This window comes from Anabrus simplex, chromosome 7 (assembly GCF_040414725.1).
Source record: "Anabrus simplex isolate iqAnaSimp1 chromosome 7, ASM4041472v1, whole genome shotgun sequence".
In the NCBI taxonomy this organism is placed as follows: Eukaryota; Metazoa; Arthropoda; class Insecta; order Orthoptera; family Tettigoniidae; genus Anabrus; species Anabrus simplex.
In genome coordinates, this window is record NC_090271.1 from 178,101,160 (window position 1) to 178,125,433 (window position 24,274).

Here is a 24,274-nt window from a genome sequence, read left to right on the forward strand (position 1 = left end):
CTATGAAACAGCTTAATATTGTACTCTTGTCAATTCCTTGACGTTACATGAGACCCAAAGTCAAGACGCTAACAGTTTCATTCACAACGTTCTTGACCAGTCTACCCACAACAATTGGTTTTTTAAATCTCCACTTGTGCATGACAACACATTTAAATATTAGTTACGTCAAGAACATGAAAATGAAAATTGTGGGTCAAATAAGCCCCAGTTTTAATATCACCCCTTCTCGTGACTTATGATAAAAAAGAAGATCCATTTCATTTTATTTTTGAACATTTTAAGTTAACCAGAACAGAACTGCCAAGTTAAAACACATTTAATTTAAATTTATATTTTCAATCTTGACCAACCTACAAGCAACAATCAGTTCAAATCTCCACTTATTGTTGACGACACATCCTGTCAACAGACACGGTACGTCAAGAACATAATATGATATAGGGGTCGCATAAACCCCGACACGTAATCCTCTTTACCAAAAAGAAGATCCATTTTAGTTTTGGACATTTTTCATATCTGATAGTTTAGGACCAAAAAACTTAACTGTATTAACTTATGTTACCCATCTTAAGAATTCATTAATGTTTGTATATATTGTATATAATGTATATATTGTATATAGTGTATATATTGGTATGTTTATATTGATTAAAAGGTCCCAAACCTTGACCTAAAGGTTGTTTACAGGCTGAAGATGCCCAAAATAATGGGTGAAACATGTACCTGACCTAAATAAGTCTACAAACCACATTAAACGTGGAAAGTATTGAATAGGTGGTTTTTTATTAAATTATCCTTGATATCTATGCCTCAGCTGCCTTCACCGTCCCCTGCTGTGTATAGCAGTGTGCTTCGTCAAATTACTCCTCACTTCTCGACAGGGACGTTCTCCAACAACTTCACGCAGCAGGAGTTCGTGTCTGTCCTGCCAGTCGGATCCGGAACGCGTGCGGTCCAACTTTTATGGTACGGCTCCACCTGACTACTCCTGATGCAGTTCAACAACTTATCAACACCAGTGCCCACGTCCACGGCCATTCTTATCGTGTGGAGCCCTCGCATTCCCCACCTTCACCTGGATGCCAACCCTCCGATTGTTCATCTCGTCACCCTCGGCCAGCTCCTCCTCCAGTTTTTCCACCTCCACCAGTTGGTCCACCCCCTCCTCTAACCGGTTTCATCCCTTCTCCCCTTCCTACATATGAACTCTTTCATCTTCTCATCATTTCTCTTAACCATGTAACTGCTTCCCTTCATCTCCTTACCTTGCACCTTTACCCCGGTACTTCCTTCTGAATTTCAACTCTCCCGTTGCATGTCCCCTCTTCCTTCACTTCTCTATTGTTTCACATCCATCTTTATAATACTTGTAATCACATCATAGTATTTATCATACTCAAATAAAGCAACTTAGCATTACACCCCTCTTAACCAAGAGGCCCCTTAATCTCTCCCTACTCTAGTTTTCACACCGCCATTCCCATCTCCTTCTTTTCCACACTTCTCCCCAACCCCGCCACCTCTCCTGGCCAGAGAGAGGGCGTTACCCTCTAGGTGGCCCCCTCCACCCCTTTTGGGTGGGGACGAAAACTTTTTCGACGACAACATCAATTAAACATATTTACAATGCATCAGCCAAAAATTTGGCAACATTTATGATGTGGTATGAGCACTATAATGGAGCAAAGAGCACTTTATCAGATGTCATGTCAGCTGATGTTCACAACAGTCACATGAAGTGTGTCTGTCTTGCACAATGATGGTGAGCAACAGGAGCAGCTGTTAATTTTCATTATCTTAATAGCTTTGCAGTAGAGATGAACATGACTCTGACATGTGGTAGCTACAACCCTGGTTTCCTCTATCTTATTTTATGATGAAGGATTTATTAATATTTATGTTAAATTAAGATTAATGGGGAATACACTTTCAAAGTATTAGGTCATTTTCAGTACATATAGTCAGTGCTTTCCTTTTGTGAGTATGCTCCAGTACATGTACCAGTCAACTTTAGATTGAAAAAAATGTGGTGAAAATTTGGATTTATTGTTGAAAAGTGTGACTCCAGTTAGGTGCTGCCATCATCACTTGATGTTCGAATTACAGTATCAGGAAGTATTGATAGATTAAATCTCATAGATAATAATAATGGGCCTTATCATAGAGATCCAGTTTGATAGTGCAACTCTTATCAACCCTAAGTGCTAGCTGCTTAAAATTTGGGAACTTGCTTTGTGTGATTGTTATCAGATTCACTTCCTGTTCACTTTATTTTGTTGCTTTGTGAGCCATGATTATGTTTGATGTGCATTCTGTACATGAACTGATTTGTTTTGTATGGTCTTTATCGAATGTAATGTATTCAAAAGTCACTCAGTTCTTCTCTTTTGTTCGAGCAGTTAAGAAATCAAAACTTTCCAAGTGTGAAGCAAGTGAATATAGTGTGCTAAAAATGAGATTGAGGGAGAATGTGTGATCAAAACTGTAAAAGCCGAATAAATGATTGTGGCTATCGAATACATGATTATGGCTCCTGAACATGCAGTTGCAAATGAAGATTCCACCACAGAAAGCTGATTCTTGCAAGGAAAAAATAGAAAAATCAAGAAAAATATAAAGCCTAGACAGTAACAAGCAAGGTATTAATGTTTCGAAGTCATGGGCAAATGTTCAGATTTCTTATTTTGGTAAAAATAAAATATTCAAATGACTTCATTATCTTAATTAGTTCCATTCATAAGGCTGCCAGTAACATATTAACTGCTGAAAAAGGAAAAATGTTGGAGGTCTTTTGTACTTAACCCTGGACAGGTGGTGCTTGTTAATGTAACGTGAGAGATGGCGTGGGGTACTTTCTGACTACTATGATTGAACTTGCTCTAATAAAAAAATTACTTAATTTTATGTATCAGATAGTGATGTATTAGGCTTATAAACTCAATAGCATTATGTGCTATCAAAAATAAATGTATATATCAAATACTGATTAGCTTCACAGCATATGAATGTTATAAAAATAAAAACTTGTCACGCACAGGAATAATCTTTATTAAACACCTTATCTTTATTCAGCTGACAACCTCAGATTCTGCTAACTATGTAATGTTGTTCGTGCAGTATATCCATGGGTGGTGGGGAGGGGTCCTTCCAAAATAATTACGCTTCTGGAAATAATTATCCTCTTCATGACAATACATAAAATTGTGATAATTTGTTTGTGAGTATAATTTCTTCTGACTCTTTCAGTTTCCAGGTTCGTACAGTTTATAATGAGTTGCAACATATTACCATTCATGAAACAAAAGCCTCAAGCTTCTTCAGGCGATGATGCACTTCTTGCTGAGAGTATCACTCCCAGTAAATGAGTGCTATTTTGTGGGTTTGAGTAGGTGAGTTTTTAGGAGGAGAAATTTTTGTTCATTTTGTAACTCCATCCTTTCCTGTTATGCTCAAAAACTGTTGAAAAATGTAAATCATCATCACTAATATTTACTACTTCTTCATTAGCATTCTGTCCTGTATCACTGTTAGGGTCTACTACTTCTACTTCATCCTCACTCTCACTAAAACTTCTTCCTCTTCTACAGACTGTAAAAGAGATAACAACCTTGCCTCATACTCTTAATACCTCATTTCAGCAATAAGGAACTGAGTGAATGAATTCCTAACATGATTACACAAGTAACTCACTGCGTACACTGGACATTATTCCTGTTGTACTTCCGACGAACGAGACTGGTGGCGCGGGGTCTAATGAGTCACTTTATTACAGCGCTTGACAATAATCCCTCTTTCTAACAAAGAAGACCCTTCACTACAATGCCACTGACTTCAGATCATCATCATCATCATCATCATCATCATCATCATCATCATATGGCATTTTCAAGCATAACATGCAAAAATATACAACGAACATATAAGTTAAAATATAGAAGTAATTAAACTAGAATGTTTAGCTTCAACAACCAGTCCACTGCACTTGGTGTCAATTCATGCAGAGCCCGTAAACCATCCTTAAACACTGACAGTAGACAGCTCTCAACAACATGAAGCAACATCTGCTTCTCAGCACAACACTCACATGCAGCACTTTCACAATATCCCCACTTTTCATCATATATTGACACCTGCCATGGTCTGTTCTGAAACAGTTGAGTTTTGACTAATCATGTTGAGGAGGATCGAAACCTGGCACTTTCTTTGTTGGGTCTTTAATCAAAAAGGCGTTGGTGGGTGGACACTGGTGGTATTTGAAGGTGCTCAAATACGTCAGCCTCGCAAATTTATGGATCAATGTGTAACAAACTGTTGAGCGGAAGTGACTGTAAAATTTGTCAGGCATTTTTTTTGGCAAGAAACTTGTGCCTCTGAGAGGCTAGACTATATTAACTTTTGGAGCTCAGACTCCTAGTCTATGTAAATTAGTGGAGCAAACATGCTCTTATACACAGTGTACCTGTTCAGGGGTACAATGCTCATCCCCTTGTATATTATCTTGCTGATAATTCTCTCTAATGTTGTACCTGATTTTGGACTTTAATTCATTGTTGTTGTGGGAGCTGATGAGCTCATTTGTTGATGTTTATTCAGATTTTCTATCTATCAAATTTTAAACTCAAGAAAGAGAAAAAAAAAAGGAAAGAAATAAAATTTCCAAATTTAGTGCCTTAACTTATGCTCTGGTCATTTCCTTGTCTGTCCATTCACCCCGGTACCTTCTTACACCTCTGCATTCCACAATATTCCTGGAACACTGATAATTAATTTCTCGACTGAAAAAGCCCAAAGAGTTTGACTATGTTCAATTTTGTTGATATTATACTGTATTCACAGTTTGTGAAATTTATAACAGTTTCCTACTGGGAATTTAATTTTTGATATGAAAGCCAAAGGCAGAGATTTTTAACAAGTGAAGGTTCATATCTCTTTAGTGCACTGTCCACTGAATTGCTTCAAATGAGTCTTGCAGTGATGTGTCAACAGTGCACAAGCTGCCAGTGCCCTGGAGAGTTGTGGCACTTGAGAAAATGATGTGCCCACTGACACACATAATTTCATGATTAAAAAGACTAAATAAACTTGAATATGTTCAGTTTTATTAAGGTTTATATTAACCAGCCACTGCAGGATTTTCAGTCTGGATGAGATGAACGTGATGCTTATGTTCTTTCAGCCCAGTATTGATGCTGCATTTAGTGGTCCTGATATAAACCTTCCTACAAAAACACAGAATACAGAACATGCCTGTGCTGGAGAGAGGGATCAGACATTCTTTAGTCAAGCATAACTGCTCAGATATTTTCTTATGTGTTTGTAAAGTCTGCCTCAATGTTGTGATGTTTTAAACACTTGACAGTCCTGTCCATGATAACTGAGATGTATGAAAAGAATGCCTTTCTCTCTTGCATCTCCCCCTGTTTCTCCTTAAATTGTGAAGGAGATCTGACAGTCTTCATAATTTCACTTTTACTGTACACACTAGCTTGTAAATCTAAGAAGATGTGTCAACTTCACTCTGATACAGATCTGGCTGCATGTTCTCTTGGATCACTCAAACATTGTCCACATCATTGGTTGTTTCTGTTTAAAAGTGATGGCTGAAGTATAAGATTTCACTCCTCACAAGTATGTCCACCCTCGCTTCTCTCTCCATTGTGAAATGGACTTTCAGGTGCATAATGGTGAAATGCTGGAGAAACTTGAGCAGCTTTCCTTAACATGAAGCCACAGGATGAAAGTATCAGCTATATGGTGGACCCATTAGAGTGGGCTTGTATATCCCTTCGATAGCAACAGATTTTAAGAGATGCCATATTGCTGGAAACTTATTCAAAAAAGGGGCTCTTCCACATGTCAGTAAGTCTGCTGACGTGTGTCTCATATTTAAGCACTCTTATATAACAATTGAATGCACATGATTTGACCCTCCAAACCTAAGCACAGGTGTTTAACCAACTAAGCTATGCAGTCAGTTAATTATTTTAATCTTAAGATAAACTTTTGTATAGTATAGTATAATGTAACATTAATTAATTCCTATTCTGTTTTCCTGTTTAGTCATTCTCAATAGAATATCTAGAATTATGAAAATGAGGGGCATTGCAAATCCTAATGGCCAAAACTTAAGTGATGCAGTAAATGATTTAGAAAGTATAATCTATATCAGAAATGAAATACAACATGTAGACAGGGAATCAGTTCACAGAGGTCAGATACACAATCCTAAGAAAGCACGAAAGTCATCAATAAAAAGGTCAGGTGAATTACTTTAGAGGATACTATCAAAATGTAAATGGACTTCGAAGCAAACTAACTGAGAATTTCTTCATGTTTAGCTAACTATGACTTCATGATATTAACCGAAACAAACTTAAATGATGAAATTAGTGACGAGGAACTTGGACTCGAGACCTATTCAGTTTTCAGATGTGATAGGTCTTCTTTAACGAGTATGAAGGCATCCCATAGGGGTGTAATGATCTGTATTAGCAAGAGGTTTACACCTATTCCGATACCATGCATTAGCACAGTTGAACAGTTGTTTGTGTCCCTGACTTTTAACACCACAAAATGAATCATTGGTGCTGTATACATTCCACTCAGTTCTCCTGTCCAAAAAAACTTCAATCATTGCATTGCTGTTGAAAAAATAATGTCAAATCTCGACAACCATTTATTACTCCTTATTGGTGACTACAATCTACCACGTTTTAATTGGATAGTAAATGAAGAAACATTTTCTGGCCTTGTGTCAGTAGGTAACTATACGGTGCAGTCCAGTTTAGTTTTAGGCACATTTTCTTATCTCTATTTAAATTAGTGTAATAATATCCCAAATTTTCTGAATCACTTTCTTGATTTGGTTTTCAGTAACTCCACGTCCACTGAAGAAAAATCTAGTAAAGAAAGTATTGTCCCTCTCGATAGACACAACCCAGCATTAGAGATTTCTTTACCTATAAATAAGCTATACAATTCCTTACCTGCTGATAGTTTTTATTTTGACTTTTGAAATGGTGACTCTAATGGGCTAAATTATTACCTATCACAATTTAGCTGGAAGGCGATGTTTCAGATGTATCAGTAGAAACCTTCTATTCAGTACTACATTATGGAGTGGGATTTTACATTCCTATATGGAATTTTAAGACTCCCAAATTCCCAAAGTGGTATAATCATAAACTGATGTCACTAATTATTGAAAAGAAGAAAGCACACAAGCGGTACAAAATATCAGGTCTCAATAGTGATTATCAGCATTTCTCAAAATTAAGAAATGAATGCAAGTCTGAATTCAAATCTTGCTATATAAACTATGTCTCCGACTGTGAACAAAGTATGAGTTCCAATCCACAGAAATTCTGGCAATATCTACGTTCTAAAAGGTCATGTAATAATATTCCTTCAACAGTGCATCTTAATTATGTTACAACAGATACTGGAGAAAACATTGTCAATCTTTCTGCTAAACACTTTTCATCTGTTTATTCTTCTTTTCAGAATAGTAATAGTATGGCATATGATTCTTTTTCTGTCAATCTGTCAGTTATCAACATTAGTAAGGCAGAAATTTACAACAAAATGATATCTCTGGAATTAAAGAAAACTGTAGGACCTGATGGTGTTTCAACTTACCTGCTCAAGTACTGCTCATTTATTTTATGTGAAGTACTCTTTTATGTGTTCAACTTATCATTAAAACAAGGTGTTTTTGCAGAGGAATGGAAGAAAGGATTTGTTAGTCCAATTTTCAAAAATGGTGATAAAACTGACATAAAACAATATAGACCAGTTACAATTTCTTCTCATATTTCCAAAATTTTTGACTCAATAATTCTTTTAAAGATAAAAATTTCATTGTTCCGTATTGAAATTATTGATGATAAAAATTAAATAACTAGAAAGGAGGTTCAACCTATTCAATACTCAAAAGAAAGAAACGTAGCAATCACATTTCTATTTAAATGGGACCGGTTTCGACCTTAGTCTAGGTCATCATCAGCCATAAAAAACATTTTTGAATAGGTTGAACCTCCTTTCTAGTTATTTAATTTTTATCATCAATAATTCTTGACAAGATCACACCTCTCTTTAGAAACATCATTGTTACTGAGCAACACGGATTCTTTTCAGGACGGTCAACCTGTAGCAGTCTTCTTTTATTCTATCAGTTCCTCTTAGATGTAATAGAGAACCACTCTCAGGTGGACAGCATTTATATAGACTTCTCAAAAGCTTTTGACACTGTTGACCATGATATATTGCTGCAAAAACTAACCGGTTACGGAATTAATGGGCCTCTCCTGTCCTGGTTTGAATCGTACCTTAAAAATTGCCTACAGATTGTTAAAATAAGGAATCATTTTTCTGCACTTATTATTGTTACCAGCGGAGTTCCTCAAGGGTCTCACCTTGCTCTCTTACTCGTTACTCTCTACATAAATGACATTAAAAGTATACTTAAGAATTCAGAATTACTTTTGTTTGCTGACGATGCAAAAAATGTTATGCGAATTAATTATCCACTTGATGGTTTTAAACTTCAAGAAGATTTACATCATCTGGAAAAGTACTGCACTCAAAATGGGTTGAAACTTAATCATGAAAATTTTAAAATAATATCGCTTTTAAAAACAAGAAGAAAATATTGTTTTAGTACAAATTTAGTAATAACAACAACAACAACAACAACAACAACATTCTATCTCCTGTTTCACAAGTTAATGACCTTGGTGTTTTATTCAGTTATAACCTATCATTTAATGAACATATTGAAAATATTTTCAAGAAACCATTACTAGATATTCCATACAATTTTTCAAACTTAGCTACATATTATTACTGTATGTATCTATGGCATGTCCTATACTTGAATCCTGTACACCTGCATGGAACCCTTCTCACCAGACCTCTATCCATAGATTGGATTCAGTACAACATAAATTTCTTCATTTATATTCATTTAGAGCAGGATTCCCCTATTGAAAATATTGATTATACAGCCCTACAACAGTCTTTAAATCTTCATAGTCTGTCACAACGCCATGAATTCCTGGATACACTTTTCATTTTTAAATTGCTCTGCCCCTTGGTGAATTGCCCACAACTCCTTGAAAAAATTAACTTACATGTACCAGACCATGCATGAGGTTTAAGAATACATTGTCTACAAATTGGTAAATAACTAACTATGCATTCAATGGGCCAGTTGAAGTCAAGATTTCTAAACAAAGTGGATATTGATATATTTAACTGCTCATTGTCAAAATTTAGAAATCACTTACACAATCTCCAGAAGAGACTATTACTTTCCTGTGCTTACTTGCACTATAACCTGTGTATACATTTGTACATTCTTTTCTTCTTATACTCCACTGACTTTTCTTTTTAGTGTGTTTTTTGCTGTTTATTTTCCTATATTGTGTGTAAAATGGTATTACCGTTAATAAAGTATTATTATTATTATTATTATTATTATTATTATTATTATTATTATTATTATTATTAATGATACTTGTCAGAACTAAAATCATGAACTGCTGTTCCCCACTCAAGCATAACACAACACCACACTCATTTTATCACACATATTGGTCAATCATTATTTAAATAATGCCCCTGGAATGGATGTACATGTCAACAGTACTTTTCAAGGGACGCTCAACTCAAAACATTCTCTTAAATCTTGAATTACAATATCAAACTTAAAGAATTTTGTTATAGTAGAAGCCATTTCTTTTCAGTTTCGACTAAGTTAATTTATACATGTAATTAATCTCATAATGGAACCGTATTGAGGACAATATATTAAAATTATAAAATCCTTTTAATCACAACCACCTACTCAATACATTATATTACTCATTGAATTATAAAACAATCATGAGGTGTCTTAAATAAAGGAACATGTTTCGTTCGACATAGCGAACATCATCAGCCTTAATTTACAAGGATTAGGTCAGGGCCCTGAACTGAATGATAAAAATTGTTAAAAAGTGACAATACCATAATAAAAAGTAAAATGATAACATTAAACATGAAATTATAACGATATGTACAGATTAACAGCAAGAATGCAGGGGAATACTTTGAATGATGGTAGTCTATAGAGTTAAAACAAACATGAGGTTGTAAAAGTAAAAAGATACAGATGTAGTAGATCCCAAATTATAAGTCAATGTGTGAAGCGTGGACCAATCGCCGACCATCCCCGCCTCTACGTATACATACATACAATACTAGAAGCAGCAATAAGGTTACTCGCCAGTTTGATTCGCGCAGCCAACGTTAGTGAACACCTCACACTAGTCCCAAGGATTTCTAACTCCAATTGCGCCATAATCTGCTCCATTCAATCTGGTTTGCTGGAACTCTCCCTACTTTCAAGTTATAGTTACTTAACGAGTCCACATTGGTGTCCTACGTTATATAAGTTTAATTCTACTGCTAGCGTGTAAATACGGACTAGTTCAACCTGTATTTCCTTCTGGCATTGTGTTGGCTCTCCTACAGAATTCCTAACTACTGAAGTTTACGTCATTTCAACCTTAGCTTCGTCGCTTTGCGCCTTTTGACTGACTCAGCTTGGCTCGCGCTGTTCAGTAGACTCTATTTTAACTTTTGTTTTGCTCAATTAGGAGCTCCATGGTCGGCGATTGGTCCACGCTTCACACATTGACTTATAATTTGGGATCTACTACATCTGTATCTTTTTACTTTTACAACCTCATGTTTGTTTTAACTCTATAGACTACCATCATTCAAAGTATTCCCCTGCATTCTTGCTGTTAATCTGTACATATCGTTATAATTTCATGTTTAATGTTATCATTTTACTTTTTATTATGGTATTGTCACTTTTTAACAATTTTTATCATTCAGTTCAGGGCCCTGACCTAATCCTTGTAAATTAAGGCTGATGATGTTCGCTATGTCGAACGAAACATGTTCCTTTATTTAAGACACCTCATGATTGTTTTATAATTCAATGAGTAATATAATGTATTGAGTAGGTGGTTGTGATTAAAAGGATTTTATAATTTTAATAAGTTAATTTATAACCGTCAGATTTTTCAGTCTGTCAAAAATAATTTATGAATATATAAAATTTAGAAATTGTTATTATGTTTTCTTTTTCAGATGTTTTCTAAATTTAGAGATCTGTTATTATGTTTTATTTTTCAGGTATTTTCTAAATTTAAAAATCTGTTATTATGTTTTCTTTTTCAGATATTTTCTAAATTTAGAAATCTTATTATGTTTTATTTTTCAGGTATTTTCTAAATTTTATTTATTCATAAATAAGTTTTGACAAACTGAAGAAACTAACCATTATAAATTGCCTAAAGAATTATCAGTATGCAGTGGGAGGAGAAGAGAGACGTACAAGAAATCAAAAATTGAAAATGGAAGAAATTTGGTAAAAAGGAATAACAGTTCCAGGAGACAAAATCAAAAACTCAAGGTTTAGTGGTGATATTATTATTTTACATGATAGTTACCAAGTTTCATTACTTGGGTTGACCAAGCGAGTTGGCTATGCAGTTTCGGTCACATATCTGTTAGCTTGTATTCAGGAGATGATGGATTTGAACTCTACACTTGGCAGCTCTGAAGATGGTTTCCCATTTTCACACCAGGCAAATGTACCTTAAATAAGGCCATGGTCACTTCCTTCATAATCCTAGTCTTATCCTATCCTATCATCACCATAAGACTGGTCTGAGTTGTTGCAATGGAATACAAATAGCAAAACAATTAAAAAATACTTGGTTTGATTATAGAACAAGATGGAGAAGTTGCAGTGGAAGTATCTTCCAGCATCCAAGCAGGGTGGCAAACAAAAACTGGAAAGAGATGTCAGGAGAGTCTGCAATAGGAAGGTGCTTGTGAAACTTAAAGGAAAAAATTTACAAGACAGTTGAGAGGCCAGCTATGCTGTACACCTATGAAACAGCGACTCTAAGGAAGAAGGATATCAGCAGGTTAGAGGTAGCAGAGATAAAGACGCTTTGATGGGTGTGTGGTGTCACCAGAAAGGATTGCCTCTGAAATGGCCATGTACAGAGCACAATGAAAATTACCAACATCAGGGCAAAGATTAGGGCAAAGATTCAGGAAGCAAGGTTAAGGCAGTTTGACCATATGTTAAGGAGGGATAATGACTATGCAGGAAAGAAGGTTACACAGATGCATGTTGAGATGAAGGGGAAGTGTGGGTGTCCAGAGAAAGGATATGGGTGAACAATGTGGAAAAGAACTAAATGAATAAAATATAGTCTAGAATAGAGAGTGACAGAAAAGAGGTTTATTTTGCTTTTCTTTCTTTACGTCACATTGACTCAGAGAGGTCCTATGTTGATGACTGGATATGACAAGGCTAGGACTGGAAGGAAGTGACCGTGGCCTTAATTAAGAAGCCCACTGTGAAAATAGGAAACCATAGAAAGCCATCTTCAAGGCTGCTGACAGTGGAGTCAAATCCACTATCTCCTTAATGCAAGCTAACAGCTCACACCTTGAACCATATAGCCAACTTGCTCAGTCGATAGAGGAGACTTATCAGCAATGGTGATCCTGTTAAATGGAAGATAAGTTACACAAAAAGAAGAAGAATTTTCATTTTATCTGAATCTGCAGAGGATCTGGAAAAGTTCCTGAATGATATGGGCATAGTCTTGGAAGAGTAGTACAAGATGAAAAAAAAAAAAAAAAATCTAAATCAAAAGTATTTAAATGCAGTTAAATGAAATAAGGTAACATGGTGCCAAGTCACCAGAGTGCTACATGATAAGGAAGTACCTAACCACCTGAAAGGGGAAGTATATAATCCCGTAGTTCATCCAGTAGTTCTATACAGCTCAGAATACTGGCTAACATCTGCAAAGCATAAGCAAGCCTTCCATATAATGGAGATGAACATGTAGACTGGCTAAGACTAAAAAAAATTAACAAATTTGAATAGTTACAATGTGGAACACAAACTGATGATATTATCAGTATTGAAGGTTATCATCTCACCATGAAAACACAATTTGTATCTTGGTTTGTTTATCACTTTATTATACAGAGAAATGTTTCTAGACTTCCAGGCTCGAGTAGCTGAAATGGTGCCAAGTCACCAGAGTGCTACATGATAAGGAAGTATCTAATCACCTGAAAGGGGAAGTATATAATCCCGTAGTTCATCCAGTAGTTTTGTACAGCTCAGAATGCTGGCTAGCATCTGCAAAGCATAAGCAAGCTATCCATGTAATGGAGATGAAAATGTAGCATTGGTCCATAGATGTTACAAGGCTAGAGTGAATCGAGAATGACGATGTAAGGACATGGATGAGAAAAACATCCTCACAAATAAAGTGAGGGAAGCACAGCTCAGTGATGATAACTCCGTGGCAACTCTGCCCTCTGATACGATCCAGGAGGAATTCGATCTCGTGGTTGCCTGAAGAAATCATGGGTAAATAGAATCAAGGGGCATATGGAAGTAACTGGCCTCAGACCTGAAAATGCACATGATGGAAGGAAGTGGAGAACAGTGGCCAGACAAGCAGACCCTGCACCATTTCAGTATACATTCTAGGAGAAAAGAGACAGAAGAAGAGAGATGTTTCCGAAGACTTTTATGTTGAGCTTGACACTGTACAGATGAGAAACATAGCAAAAATTGGTGCAAAAAGAAAAGAAGCCCTTGAAATATGGGATTACATTAGAATATCTATATATATAAAATAAGAGTTTTGTCTGTACATTGCTCAGAATTTGAAAAGAATGGTATTTCTGTATCGGTCATGTCCTCAACAACAATGATATGCAATTTTTACTTTTCCGTAATTTCTGTCTGTCCATCTGTCTGTATGTATGTACACTGACTGACAGAGCAAATGCAACACCAAGAAGGAGTGGTTCGAAAGGGATGAAAGTTGGGGAAAAAACAGAGACGGCACGGACGAATAATTGATGTTTATTTCAAACCGATATGCAGGTTACACAATGTGCACGGCATCGACTCAGTAGGATGTAGGACCACCGCGAGCGGCGATGCACGCAGAAACACGTCGAGGTACAGAGTCAATAAGAGTGCGGATGGTGTCCTGAGGGATGGTTCTCCATTCTCTGTCAACCATTTGCCACAGTTGGTCGTCCGTACGAGGCTGGGGCAGAGTTTGCAAACGGCATCCAATGAGATCCCACACGTGTTCGATTGGTGAGAGATCCGGAGAGTACGCTGGCCACGGAAGCATCTGTACACCTCGTAGAGCCTGTTGGGAGATGCGAGCAGTGTGTGGGCGGGCATTATCCTGCTGAAACAGAGCATTGGGCAGCCCCTGAAGGTACGGGAGTGCCACCGACCGCAGCACATACTGCACGTAGCGGTGGGCATTTAACGTGCTTTGAATACGCACTAGAGGTGACGTGGAATCATACGCAATAGCGCCCCAAACCATGATGCTGCGTTGTCTAGCGGTAGGGCGCTCCACAGTTACTGCCGGATTTGCCCTTTCTCCACGCCGACGCCACACTCATCTGCGGTGACTATCACTGACAGAACAGAAGCGTGACTCATCGGAGAACACGACGTTCCGCCATTCCCTCATCCAAGTCGCTCTAGCCCGGCACCATGCCAGGCGTGCACGTCTATGCTGTGGAGTCAATGGTAGTCTTCTGAGCGGACGCCGGGAGTGCAGGCCTCCTTCAACCAATCGACGGGAAATTGTTCTGGTCGATATTGGAACAGCCAGGGTATCTTGCACATGCTGAAGAATGGCGGTTGACGTGGCGTGCGGGGCTGCCACCGCTTGGCGGCGGATGCGCCGATCCTCGCGTGCTGACGTCACTCGGGCTGCGCCTGGACCCCTCGCACATGCCACATGTCCCTGCGCCAACCATCTTCGCCACAGGCGCTGCACCATGGACACATCCCTATGGGTATCGGCTGCGATTTGACGAAGTGACCAACCTGCCCTTCTCAGCCCGATCACCATACCCCTCGTAAAGTCGTCTGTCTGCTGGAAATGCCTCCGTTGATGGCGGCCTGGCATTCTTAGCTATACACGTGTCCTGTGGCACACGACAACACGTTCTACAATGACTGTCGGCTGAGAAATCACGGTACGAAGTGGGCCATTCGCCAACGCGTGTCCCATTTATCGTTCGCTACGTGTGCAGCACAGCGGCGCATTTCACATCATGAGCATACCTCAGTGACGTCAGTCTACCCTGCAATTGGCATAAAGTTCTGACCACTCCTTCTTGGTGTTGCATTTGCTCTGTCAGTCAGTGTACATGCATCACGAGAAAATGGCTGAAGAGAATTTAATGAAAATCAGTATGTAAAGTCGAGTGATGAACCACTACAATTTAGGCTACAAATTATTTTATTTACGCTGAGTGAAATGGTAGTTTAGGGGAAGGCTTGAAATTTAATTCTCAAATATTTATGTTATTAGTGGTCGTGTCTTAATGAAAATTGGTATGCAAAGTTGGGATAATAAGTTGCTATAATCTAGGCCATAAATAATTGTATTCACGCTGAGTGAAATGGCAGTTTAGGGGAATGCCTAAAATTTAATTTTCAAATATTTATGTTATTAGTGTTCGTATCTTAATGGAAATCAGTAGACAAAGACGGTAAATAAGTTGATACAATATAGGCTGTACATAATTGTATTTTCATGCTGAGAGAAATGGTAGTTTAGGGGAAGGCCTAAAATTTAATTCTCAAATATTTATTATATTAGTGGTCGTATCTTCACGAAAATTGGTATGCAAAGTCGGAGAATAAGTCGCTATAATCTAGGCCATCAATAATTTTATTCACACTGAGTGAAATGGTAGTTTAGGGGAAGGCCTGAAATGTAATCTATACATATAAAATAAGAGTTTTGTCTGTACATTGCTCAGAATTTGAAAAGAATGGTATTTTTGTATCGGTCATGTCCACAGTAACAAGGAAATGCATTTTTTACTTTTCTGTAATTTCTGTCTGTCTGTCTGTCTGTCTGTCTGTCTGTCTGTCTGTCTGTCTGTCTGTCTGTCTGTCTGTCTGTCTGTCTGTCTGTAGCCTACACACATCACGAGAAAATGGCTGAAGAGAATTTAATGAAAATCGGTATGTAAAGTTGGGTGATGAACCACTACAATCTAGGCTACAAATTATTTTATTCACGCTGAGTGAAATGGTAGTTATGGGGAAGGCCTGAAATATAATTCTCAAATAAGTTATTTATGTTATTAGTGGTCGTATTGATAAATACTACATAACTAACATAACTTTAGTTATGTCGTAAGTTAGTAGTAGTTATGTAAGAAGTTATTAAATTTCCGATCACTTATGTCTTATACATTGTTACCGTACCGCATATAATCACAGAGATATTCATGAATTTGGATTTTTGTTACTATGTCCATATCAGCGCCGAGTCATGAGAAAATGAGTAAACAGAATTTAGTGAAAATTGGTATGTAAAGTCTGAGAATAAGGAATTATATTCTACGATATAAATAATTTTGTAAGACGCCCTAATATTACAGAGTCGAAAGAAAACTAATGTGAAGGCCTGCAATATAGAAAGCTCATAAACTTTATCAACAATAACATTACATTGACCATTGTTTGTTGTAATGTGCTTTTTGTCTTCTGTTTCCACTCATCCCCAATAGATAGAATTACTGCAGTGTACCGAGGTTTTTTTAAATTTGCTTTACGATGCACCGACACAGGTAGGTCTTATGGCGACGATGGGATAGGAAAGGAATAGGTGTGTGAAGGAAGCGGCCTTGGCTTTAATTACGGTACAGCCTGGTGTGTCTGGTGTGAAAATGGAAAACCACAGAATACTATCTTCAGGGATGCTGGCAGTGGGGTTCGAAACCACTATCTCCCGGGTGCAAACTCACAGTTGCGCGCCCCTAACCACACGGCCAACTCGCCTGGTCGTACCGAGTGTAACAGCCTGCCTGTATATTGGCGGGAAGTAGCTGGAGAGTTAGATAACTTTCTTCTTTAGCATGCCATTCCTCTGGTTCATTCATTTTCTGATATTACTGGTACGTAACACACTGGTTCATCATAGCATTCGAGCTATTCAATCTCTACTCTGAGGCACTGATTGGAATGAGTAGTGTGCATATTTAACAGAATAATGACAGAGGAGTGTTCACAGCAGTCTGGGACCTGGTTATTCCAGCTCTGGAACTCTGGACTGTTAGATCGGCACCGTAGTATTGTTCGTTGAAAGTGAGAAAGTGTGCGGTTTTTCATTTGATCGAGTATTTTATATGATAACATTGCTTTCAATTGCTGCATTCCTACTGACGTTTTTGTAATGACCTATGTTGAATTCAGTTAGGAAAACCACCAAGTCAGTCTTTCTGAGAATCCCGTAGCGAAGCACGGATAGATCAGATCACAATCACAGTTGCGCGCCCCTAACCACACGGCCAACTCGCCTGGTCGTACCGAGTGTAACAGCCTGCCTGTATATTGGCGGGAAGTAGCTGGAGAGTTAGATGACTTTCTTCTTTAGTTGAAGATAAAATAGGTGGATTGGATCATAAATGATTAGATACCGGTACTGAATCAAATCGATATGAGGATTTGGAGAACTTTGACCACAGAAGAGCTAGACTGATAGGACACATCTTGTTAAGTTGCTTTGGGAGGGAAGTGGAGGGGAAGTAAGAATGGTAGAGGTAAGCCAAAACATGATCATGGCGAACAGATTCGAATAGATGTAGAATGTAATAATTTAGAGATGAAGAGGTTAGATCAGAATAGGTTGGCATGGCAGAGAACTATATCAGACCAGTATAGGGACATTAATAAGCAACAACCTAGGGAGAAATTCAGGTATAAGGAATACGTGATTAGTTTGTAAACAAAGGAAAAAGTAATATTTCTCTCTATGACTATAAGAAAATATCTGCACATTTTTTTTTTAGCACAAAAAATGGAATAACTTATCTTTGCAGATCATTCTTCTCCTCTATCTCTCAGCAAATAACAGCTTACCCATTATTTTACAGCATTTCCTATCATAAATTTGAAATCAACAACCAACTACAAGTAGTTTTAATTATCTAATAAAGCATTCCTATTTTTATACTCAGATTTTTTAGGTTTTCCACATTCTTGGTGTTAGAAAAATAAAATAAAAAAGTAGCTTAGCAGGTTAACATAAATATAAACAATGCTTGTTGCTTTGAATGAAGAGATTAGATGTACAGAAAAATGAAGGAAAAAAAGTTGCACAAGTAAATCTGTCTCGAGATCTATGGTTACCACACATATCTCAAATACTGTGTTAGCAGAAGCCAAAGAATACAATATGAATATTGTTACTATATCATGGAAAAGAGAGTGAACTACAAAGCAAAATATTTTTACATTCATTTTGATCTCTATTTCTGTGCAAACATTAGGGCTACTGATACAAACCTTTTCCTGTTCATCCTGCAACCTTTGCTAGAAAAAAGGAGATACACCTCAGTGAGACCCAAGCACAAGAAGATGAAATAAAATAAATAGTTCTTATACCTTTGTGACTTCCTATCAAACCTTTCCAGGCTATAGACAGTTTTTTTTATATATGAGATTTCATTACAGGGCTGAGAGAGAGAATTACACTATATTATCTATGTTGGTAAAATACTCTAAACACATTACACAATTAAAGTGAATGTGGGACACCAAATCAGTAGCTGTTCTGGCAGATAATATTACACTCAAGAAATCTGATGTTCCAGCACAAGTACCAAAGATTTTTCATATTCTTAATTCATTCTTGTTTGCAAAATAATATTTACTTGTACAATATATACAGATTGAAACACTTGCATGGTGAAGAGGTCTAGATATACATCTATTAATACATCTAACGTACAATTAATACCGTATGAGGCAAATCAAACCATACTGAAATTACAAACATCTTTTGAATGTCCCCAATCAAAGATAAAATGAAATACCTTACTCACCAACTCTTTCAGCTTGTTCTGTAATTCTTTTAGCTCATTTTGAGCCATTTCTAATGTCTCCTGCTGGATCTGTAACTCTTCCTTCTGGTCCTCAGTCTGAAAAATAAATGTAATGAATATGGTACATGTATGAAATACACAACCAGATACATGTATTAAACTCTGAAATTACTATACTACTTACCACTTTCTCTTTGGCCTTTAGTGCTGACTGAAGAGTTTTCACTTCACGTTTCAACTTTTCTACCTCATTTTGCTGTTCCTCACTGTTCTTGGACAGTGCCTCTAACTGCATTGTCTAAGAACATTAAAACTTAAAATTAGTTATGATACTGAAGTCCATATGGAAAATGCTAGGAAAATTTAAAAAATGCTTGAAATCAAGTGAAGCAACTTTTAGAGGCATCTTTCTGAGGATCCATCTGGCAGACATAAAAGGCATGGGTGTATGTGTATATTATAATACCCAGGCACTTGAATGCAAGTCCGCTGGTGGTTCTTTGTGTGCACAGTCTTTGGTCAAGGAGTTTGTTACCAGGATCATTATGTTTTTAAGTCCAGTATGATGACCGCATATTATGTATTGTGTGATGATCATGATAATAAGGTAGGGAGAGGGTGAAACCCTGTGTTAGTATATAGCCTACTCATGTCAAATAACACCAAACAGTCTGCTCAAGGTTTGATGTCCCATTTCAATGGATGAATTATCACTGACGGATGAATTATCACCAACAGCATCATATGAGCACTGCAGAGAGGTTTGAAATTAAATCCAGGCCTTTGGCACACAATCTAGTGATTAGGAATTGTATACCATCACTTCTACCCTGCCCATTAACATTTTCATAGCAAAATTTTCTTTCCACCAATGGGACTCATACTGGCAAACCATGTTGTCGGACAATAAGGACCAGTGGCGGCTCGTGGCTGGAAAGTATGGTGAAGAGCTATAACCCGTTCGGTTTCAAGCGACAGATTTAGGAACTTCTTTATTTCTTTATTTGCTTACCCTCCAGGGTTGGTTTTTCCCTCGGACTCAGCGAGGGATCCCACTTCTACCGCCCCAAGGGAAGTGTCCTGGAGCGTGAGACATTGGGTCGGGGATACAACTGGGGAGAATGACCTCGCTCAGGCGGGCTCACCTACTATACTGAACAGGGATGGGAATTGATAGGCAAGGACAAGGGAAGGAAGCGGCCGTGCCCTTAAGTTAGGTACCATCCCGGCATTTGTCTGGAGGAGAAGTGGGAAACCATGGAAAACCACTTCCAGAATGGCTGAGGTGGAAATCGAGCCCACTTCTACTCAGTTGACCTCCCGAGGCTGAGTGGACCCCGTTTCAGCCCTCGTACCACTTTTCAAATTTAGTGGCAGAGTCGGGAATCGAACCCGGGCCTCCGGGGTGGCAGCTAATCACACTAACCACTACACCACAGAGGCGGACAAGATTTAGGAATTAAGTGTTTTTTTGGTTGTTTTGTACTCGTACCTCGTAATTGTGACTGGCGGAGGGTCCAGCACATGACCACGATTTATTGAATTTAATGTTTCGTCATGACCACGATAAGCTAGTTCTTGCTTACTTAAATAGAGCACTGCATCAATTACCAATTGAAGGAAAAACCTATTTAAATGTACATTTTTTATTGAACTGTACAGTTACAATATACAGTCTGGCATTTTCCTTCAGGATATCAGAGATCGTATTTTGGTTTGTTTCCAATGTCTTCAAATCTAGCTGCCATATTATATGTTATGCAGAGTCTGAGTGCTTATGTGAAGAACGTGTTATGTTCAAAAGGGCTGAAAATCCTTCTTTATTCCAAATGTTATTTTTATTGATAAAAGGCAAGCAGGTCCAACAAAACAACTTCTGTAGAGCTGGAGAGGAGCACAACCATGGAAATTCCTTAAACTACGATCGTTTGAAACTAAGATTGTAAGATTTACCGGAATGTTTCACTTCTTTTGTAGCACAAATCTGCAGTGATTCAGTAGGGCGATCAAAACGTAGAACTTCATTCTGATCTTCGTTTCTCCAACGTGAAAATGGTGTTTATAATAAAATACACACTATGTCATAAATAGATTACATGTTTAAATAAAACAGCACAACACTACAAATGAAGCAAGATGTGTAAGTACTCATACTTCACACAGGATGACGCATGGAAGACGAAACATTCCGATCCTCCGACAACTTCACTTGCACATTCTGCTATGTGGAAAGTACGCGGGTGATGTCACGGTTGTCATGGCAACTGCCAAGGCCAAGCGCTAGGAGAGAGCACTTGGGAGGTAGAGGCAGCTGCGGAATCTCTCGTCTTCACTCAGTCTCACGCGCCTTACTGTGGCCGACAGCCGGCGCTTTCGTAAGTTCCCCTGGTTCTCATCAAGTGATGTGAGCTCTTGGTGCTCTAAACGCCATACAATAAAACATTTTCTTTCCGTAAACCCAACAAATGTCATAAGAAAAATAAATTTAAGTAATTCATTATGGTAAAAATAAGTGGTGAAGTGGCCCTACTTCACCTGAAAAGCCGCCGCTGATAAGGACTTCACCTCTTAACAATTATGGCCACCAGGAGGGCTAGCAGACATAAAATATTTACTACAGCAAGAAGTTAGGACAATCATATACAGTGAAATCTATGTATAACGATTATGATACAATGATAAAATGCCCTCTGTAACAATAATATATCCTGGTCCCAGCATTAATTCCACTAATTCAAGGTAAAATTCCACTTTATTTAGCAAAACTCTCATTAACAATTAATCTCTCTATTACGACTGCCTTTTCAGACTCTGGCGATGGGCTTTCCTCCTTGTACTATAATAACCCAAGCACAAAGTAATCAGGAACATCTGTTACTGCCATATGAAGACTTAACTTTCCCATTGTGTAAGTGTAGCTAGAAAGAGTATTGATAGCTGTGTACTTATCTGAGGGGTAGCCGACTCGTTGGCTGAACAGTCAGCGTACTGGCCTTCGGTTCAGAGGGTCCCAGGTTTGATTCCTGGCCGGGTCGGGGATTTTAACCTTAATTGGTTAATTCCAATGGCACAGGGTCTAGGTGTATGTGTTGTCTTCATCATCATTTCATCCTCATCACGACCTGCAGGTCGCCTTCTTCTTCTCTCGGTGCCTATCCGTTTCGGATGTTGGCGATCATGATGGCTATTTTCGTCCTGTTTGTGGCAGCGCGGAACACTTCAACTGATGACATATTGCACCAGCCTCTAAGATTGTCAAGTCAAGATATTCGTCTTCTTCCAGGACCTCTTTTGCTGTTCATTTTTCCCTGGAGTATTTTTTGGAGTAGGTTGTATCTATCTGTGTTGCGCATTATATGTCCCAGATACTGCAGCTTTCAGCATTTCACTATCTTGATCAATTGAGGTGTTGTGTTCATCCTTCTCATTACTTCCACGTTTGTCATTCTCTGGGTCCAAGATATTCTCAGGATCCGCATATAAAGCCATGCTTCAAAGGCCTCCAGCTTCTTCTCTGTGTCTTTATTTAAGGTCCATGTCTCTACACCATATAAAAGAACAGAAAATACATAACAGTGCAGAAGTCTGATTTTAGTCCCTAAAGTTAGATTGTGGCTTTTAAACACATTACTCATTTTCTGGAACACACTTTTTGCTTTTCCAATGCGTACCTTGACTTCTTGTGAGCAATCCCAGTCTTCATTTATTACCGTTCCAAGGTATGAATATTGTTTTACCCTTTCTATACTCTTTTGATTTATAACCAAGTTTATTCCGGAAATATTTTCCTTACTTATAACCATGAGTTTTGTCTTTGCGGTGTTTATTTCAAGCCCGTATTGGCTGCTGACTCTTACAATTCTATCCATTAGTGATTGTAGCGCTTGGATAGTATCAGCAAATATAATTGTATCATCAGCATACCGGATGTTGTTTAATCTCATTCCATTTATCAAAATTCCTTCTTCTATATCTTCCAAGGCTTCTCTAAATATGTATTCTGAATACAAATTAAATAGTACAAGTGACAAGATACATCCCTGCCTCACTCCTCTCAGGATTTTGACTTTTTCGGTGTGTTCTCCTTCAACACGCAACACCGCTGTTTGATTCCAATACAGCATCTTGATGATTCGCAGATCTCTTTCCTCCATTCCAATATTTCTCAAAATCTCCATCAATTTTTCATGTTTTACACAGTCAAAGGCTTTCTGGTAGTCTATGAAACAAGCAAATACATTCTTATTTACATCTCTACATCTGCACACTGAACAAAGCTTCTCTCGTACCTACTGCTTTAATAAACCCAAATTGATTAGGGGCTATCTGATCTTCACACAGTCTGTATATTCTTCTGTGTATCACTCTCAAGAACACTTTCAAGAGATGACTCATCAAGCTTATTGTGCGGTAATCTCCACATTGGTTTGTGTTTGGCTTTTTTGACAAGGTGATGAACTCTGATTTGAGCCATTCCGATGGAATGTTCCCGGATACATAAATTTGGTTGAAAATTTTGGTCAACCATTTTACATGATGTTCATCCATCAGTTTTAAGAACTCTGCTTCTACTTTATCTGGTCCCACTGCCTTTCCGTCCTTCATCTGATTGATGACTGTTTGAACTTCTTCTTCTTCTTCTAATATATCTGCAGGTCGCCTACGGGTATCAAATAGAAAGACCTGCACCTGGAGAGCCAAACCCGTCCTGGGATATCCCGGCACTAAAAGCCATACGACATTTCATTTCATCTGAGGGGTGGATTTGTTGAGCAACTCAGGAAATTGGTGGCTATGGAATTCCAGGAAGATCTACGTAGTCTGCTTACCAGAAGGATTTAAACAACAATAGTGTAGCTATTGGACAGCCACTTAAAACTAAAATATCCCCTTCATTATACCATTCTGACACACTGTTGTCAATTCCAAGGACTGTTGTAATTGTAGCAGTGAATCTTGATGCAATGAGGTCTTTGTGTTTTTCTCTGTCTGTGAAGAAGAATGAGAAACAAGACTGCCATTTCAGATTTATTTGATGACAGTAGTTTACAGTACTGAAGTGTTGCATATTGTGAACAACAATTATGTGTGAGAAATTAAAATAACATGGTCAATATGGGTGCACTCTGCTAGACATACTTAAGGTATAGTAATTCTGTATTTGTGTGTTTCTGTTGTCGTAAACTTCATATTAGTGGGAATTAAATGATATGATGTGGCAGGTACTTAATGTGATTCAGTTTTCAAATGTAATTGTATTTACCAATTGAAAAGAGAACAAGTTATTCTA

The 24,274-nt window shown here is 37.8% G+C and overlaps 1 protein-coding gene across 1 annotated transcript in view; it reads right to left on the reverse strand.

Annotated features, from left to right (window-relative positions):
* Positions 1-24,274, reverse strand: part of LOC136877768 (golgin subfamily A member 6-like protein 6) — a 229,152-nt gene that overhangs the window by 26,340 nt on the left and 178,538 nt on the right. Inside the window, exons 17-19 of the mRNA XM_067151973.2 lie at positions 19,169-19,282; positions 18,985-19,080; positions 18,446-18,472 (exon numbers count right to left, since the gene is read on the reverse strand). Of these exons, the coding sequence (XP_067008074.2) occupies positions 18,446-18,472; positions 18,985-19,080; positions 19,169-19,282 (237 nt within the window). The remainder of the gene's footprint in view (positions 1-18,445; positions 18,473-18,984; positions 19,081-19,168; positions 19,283-24,274) is intronic.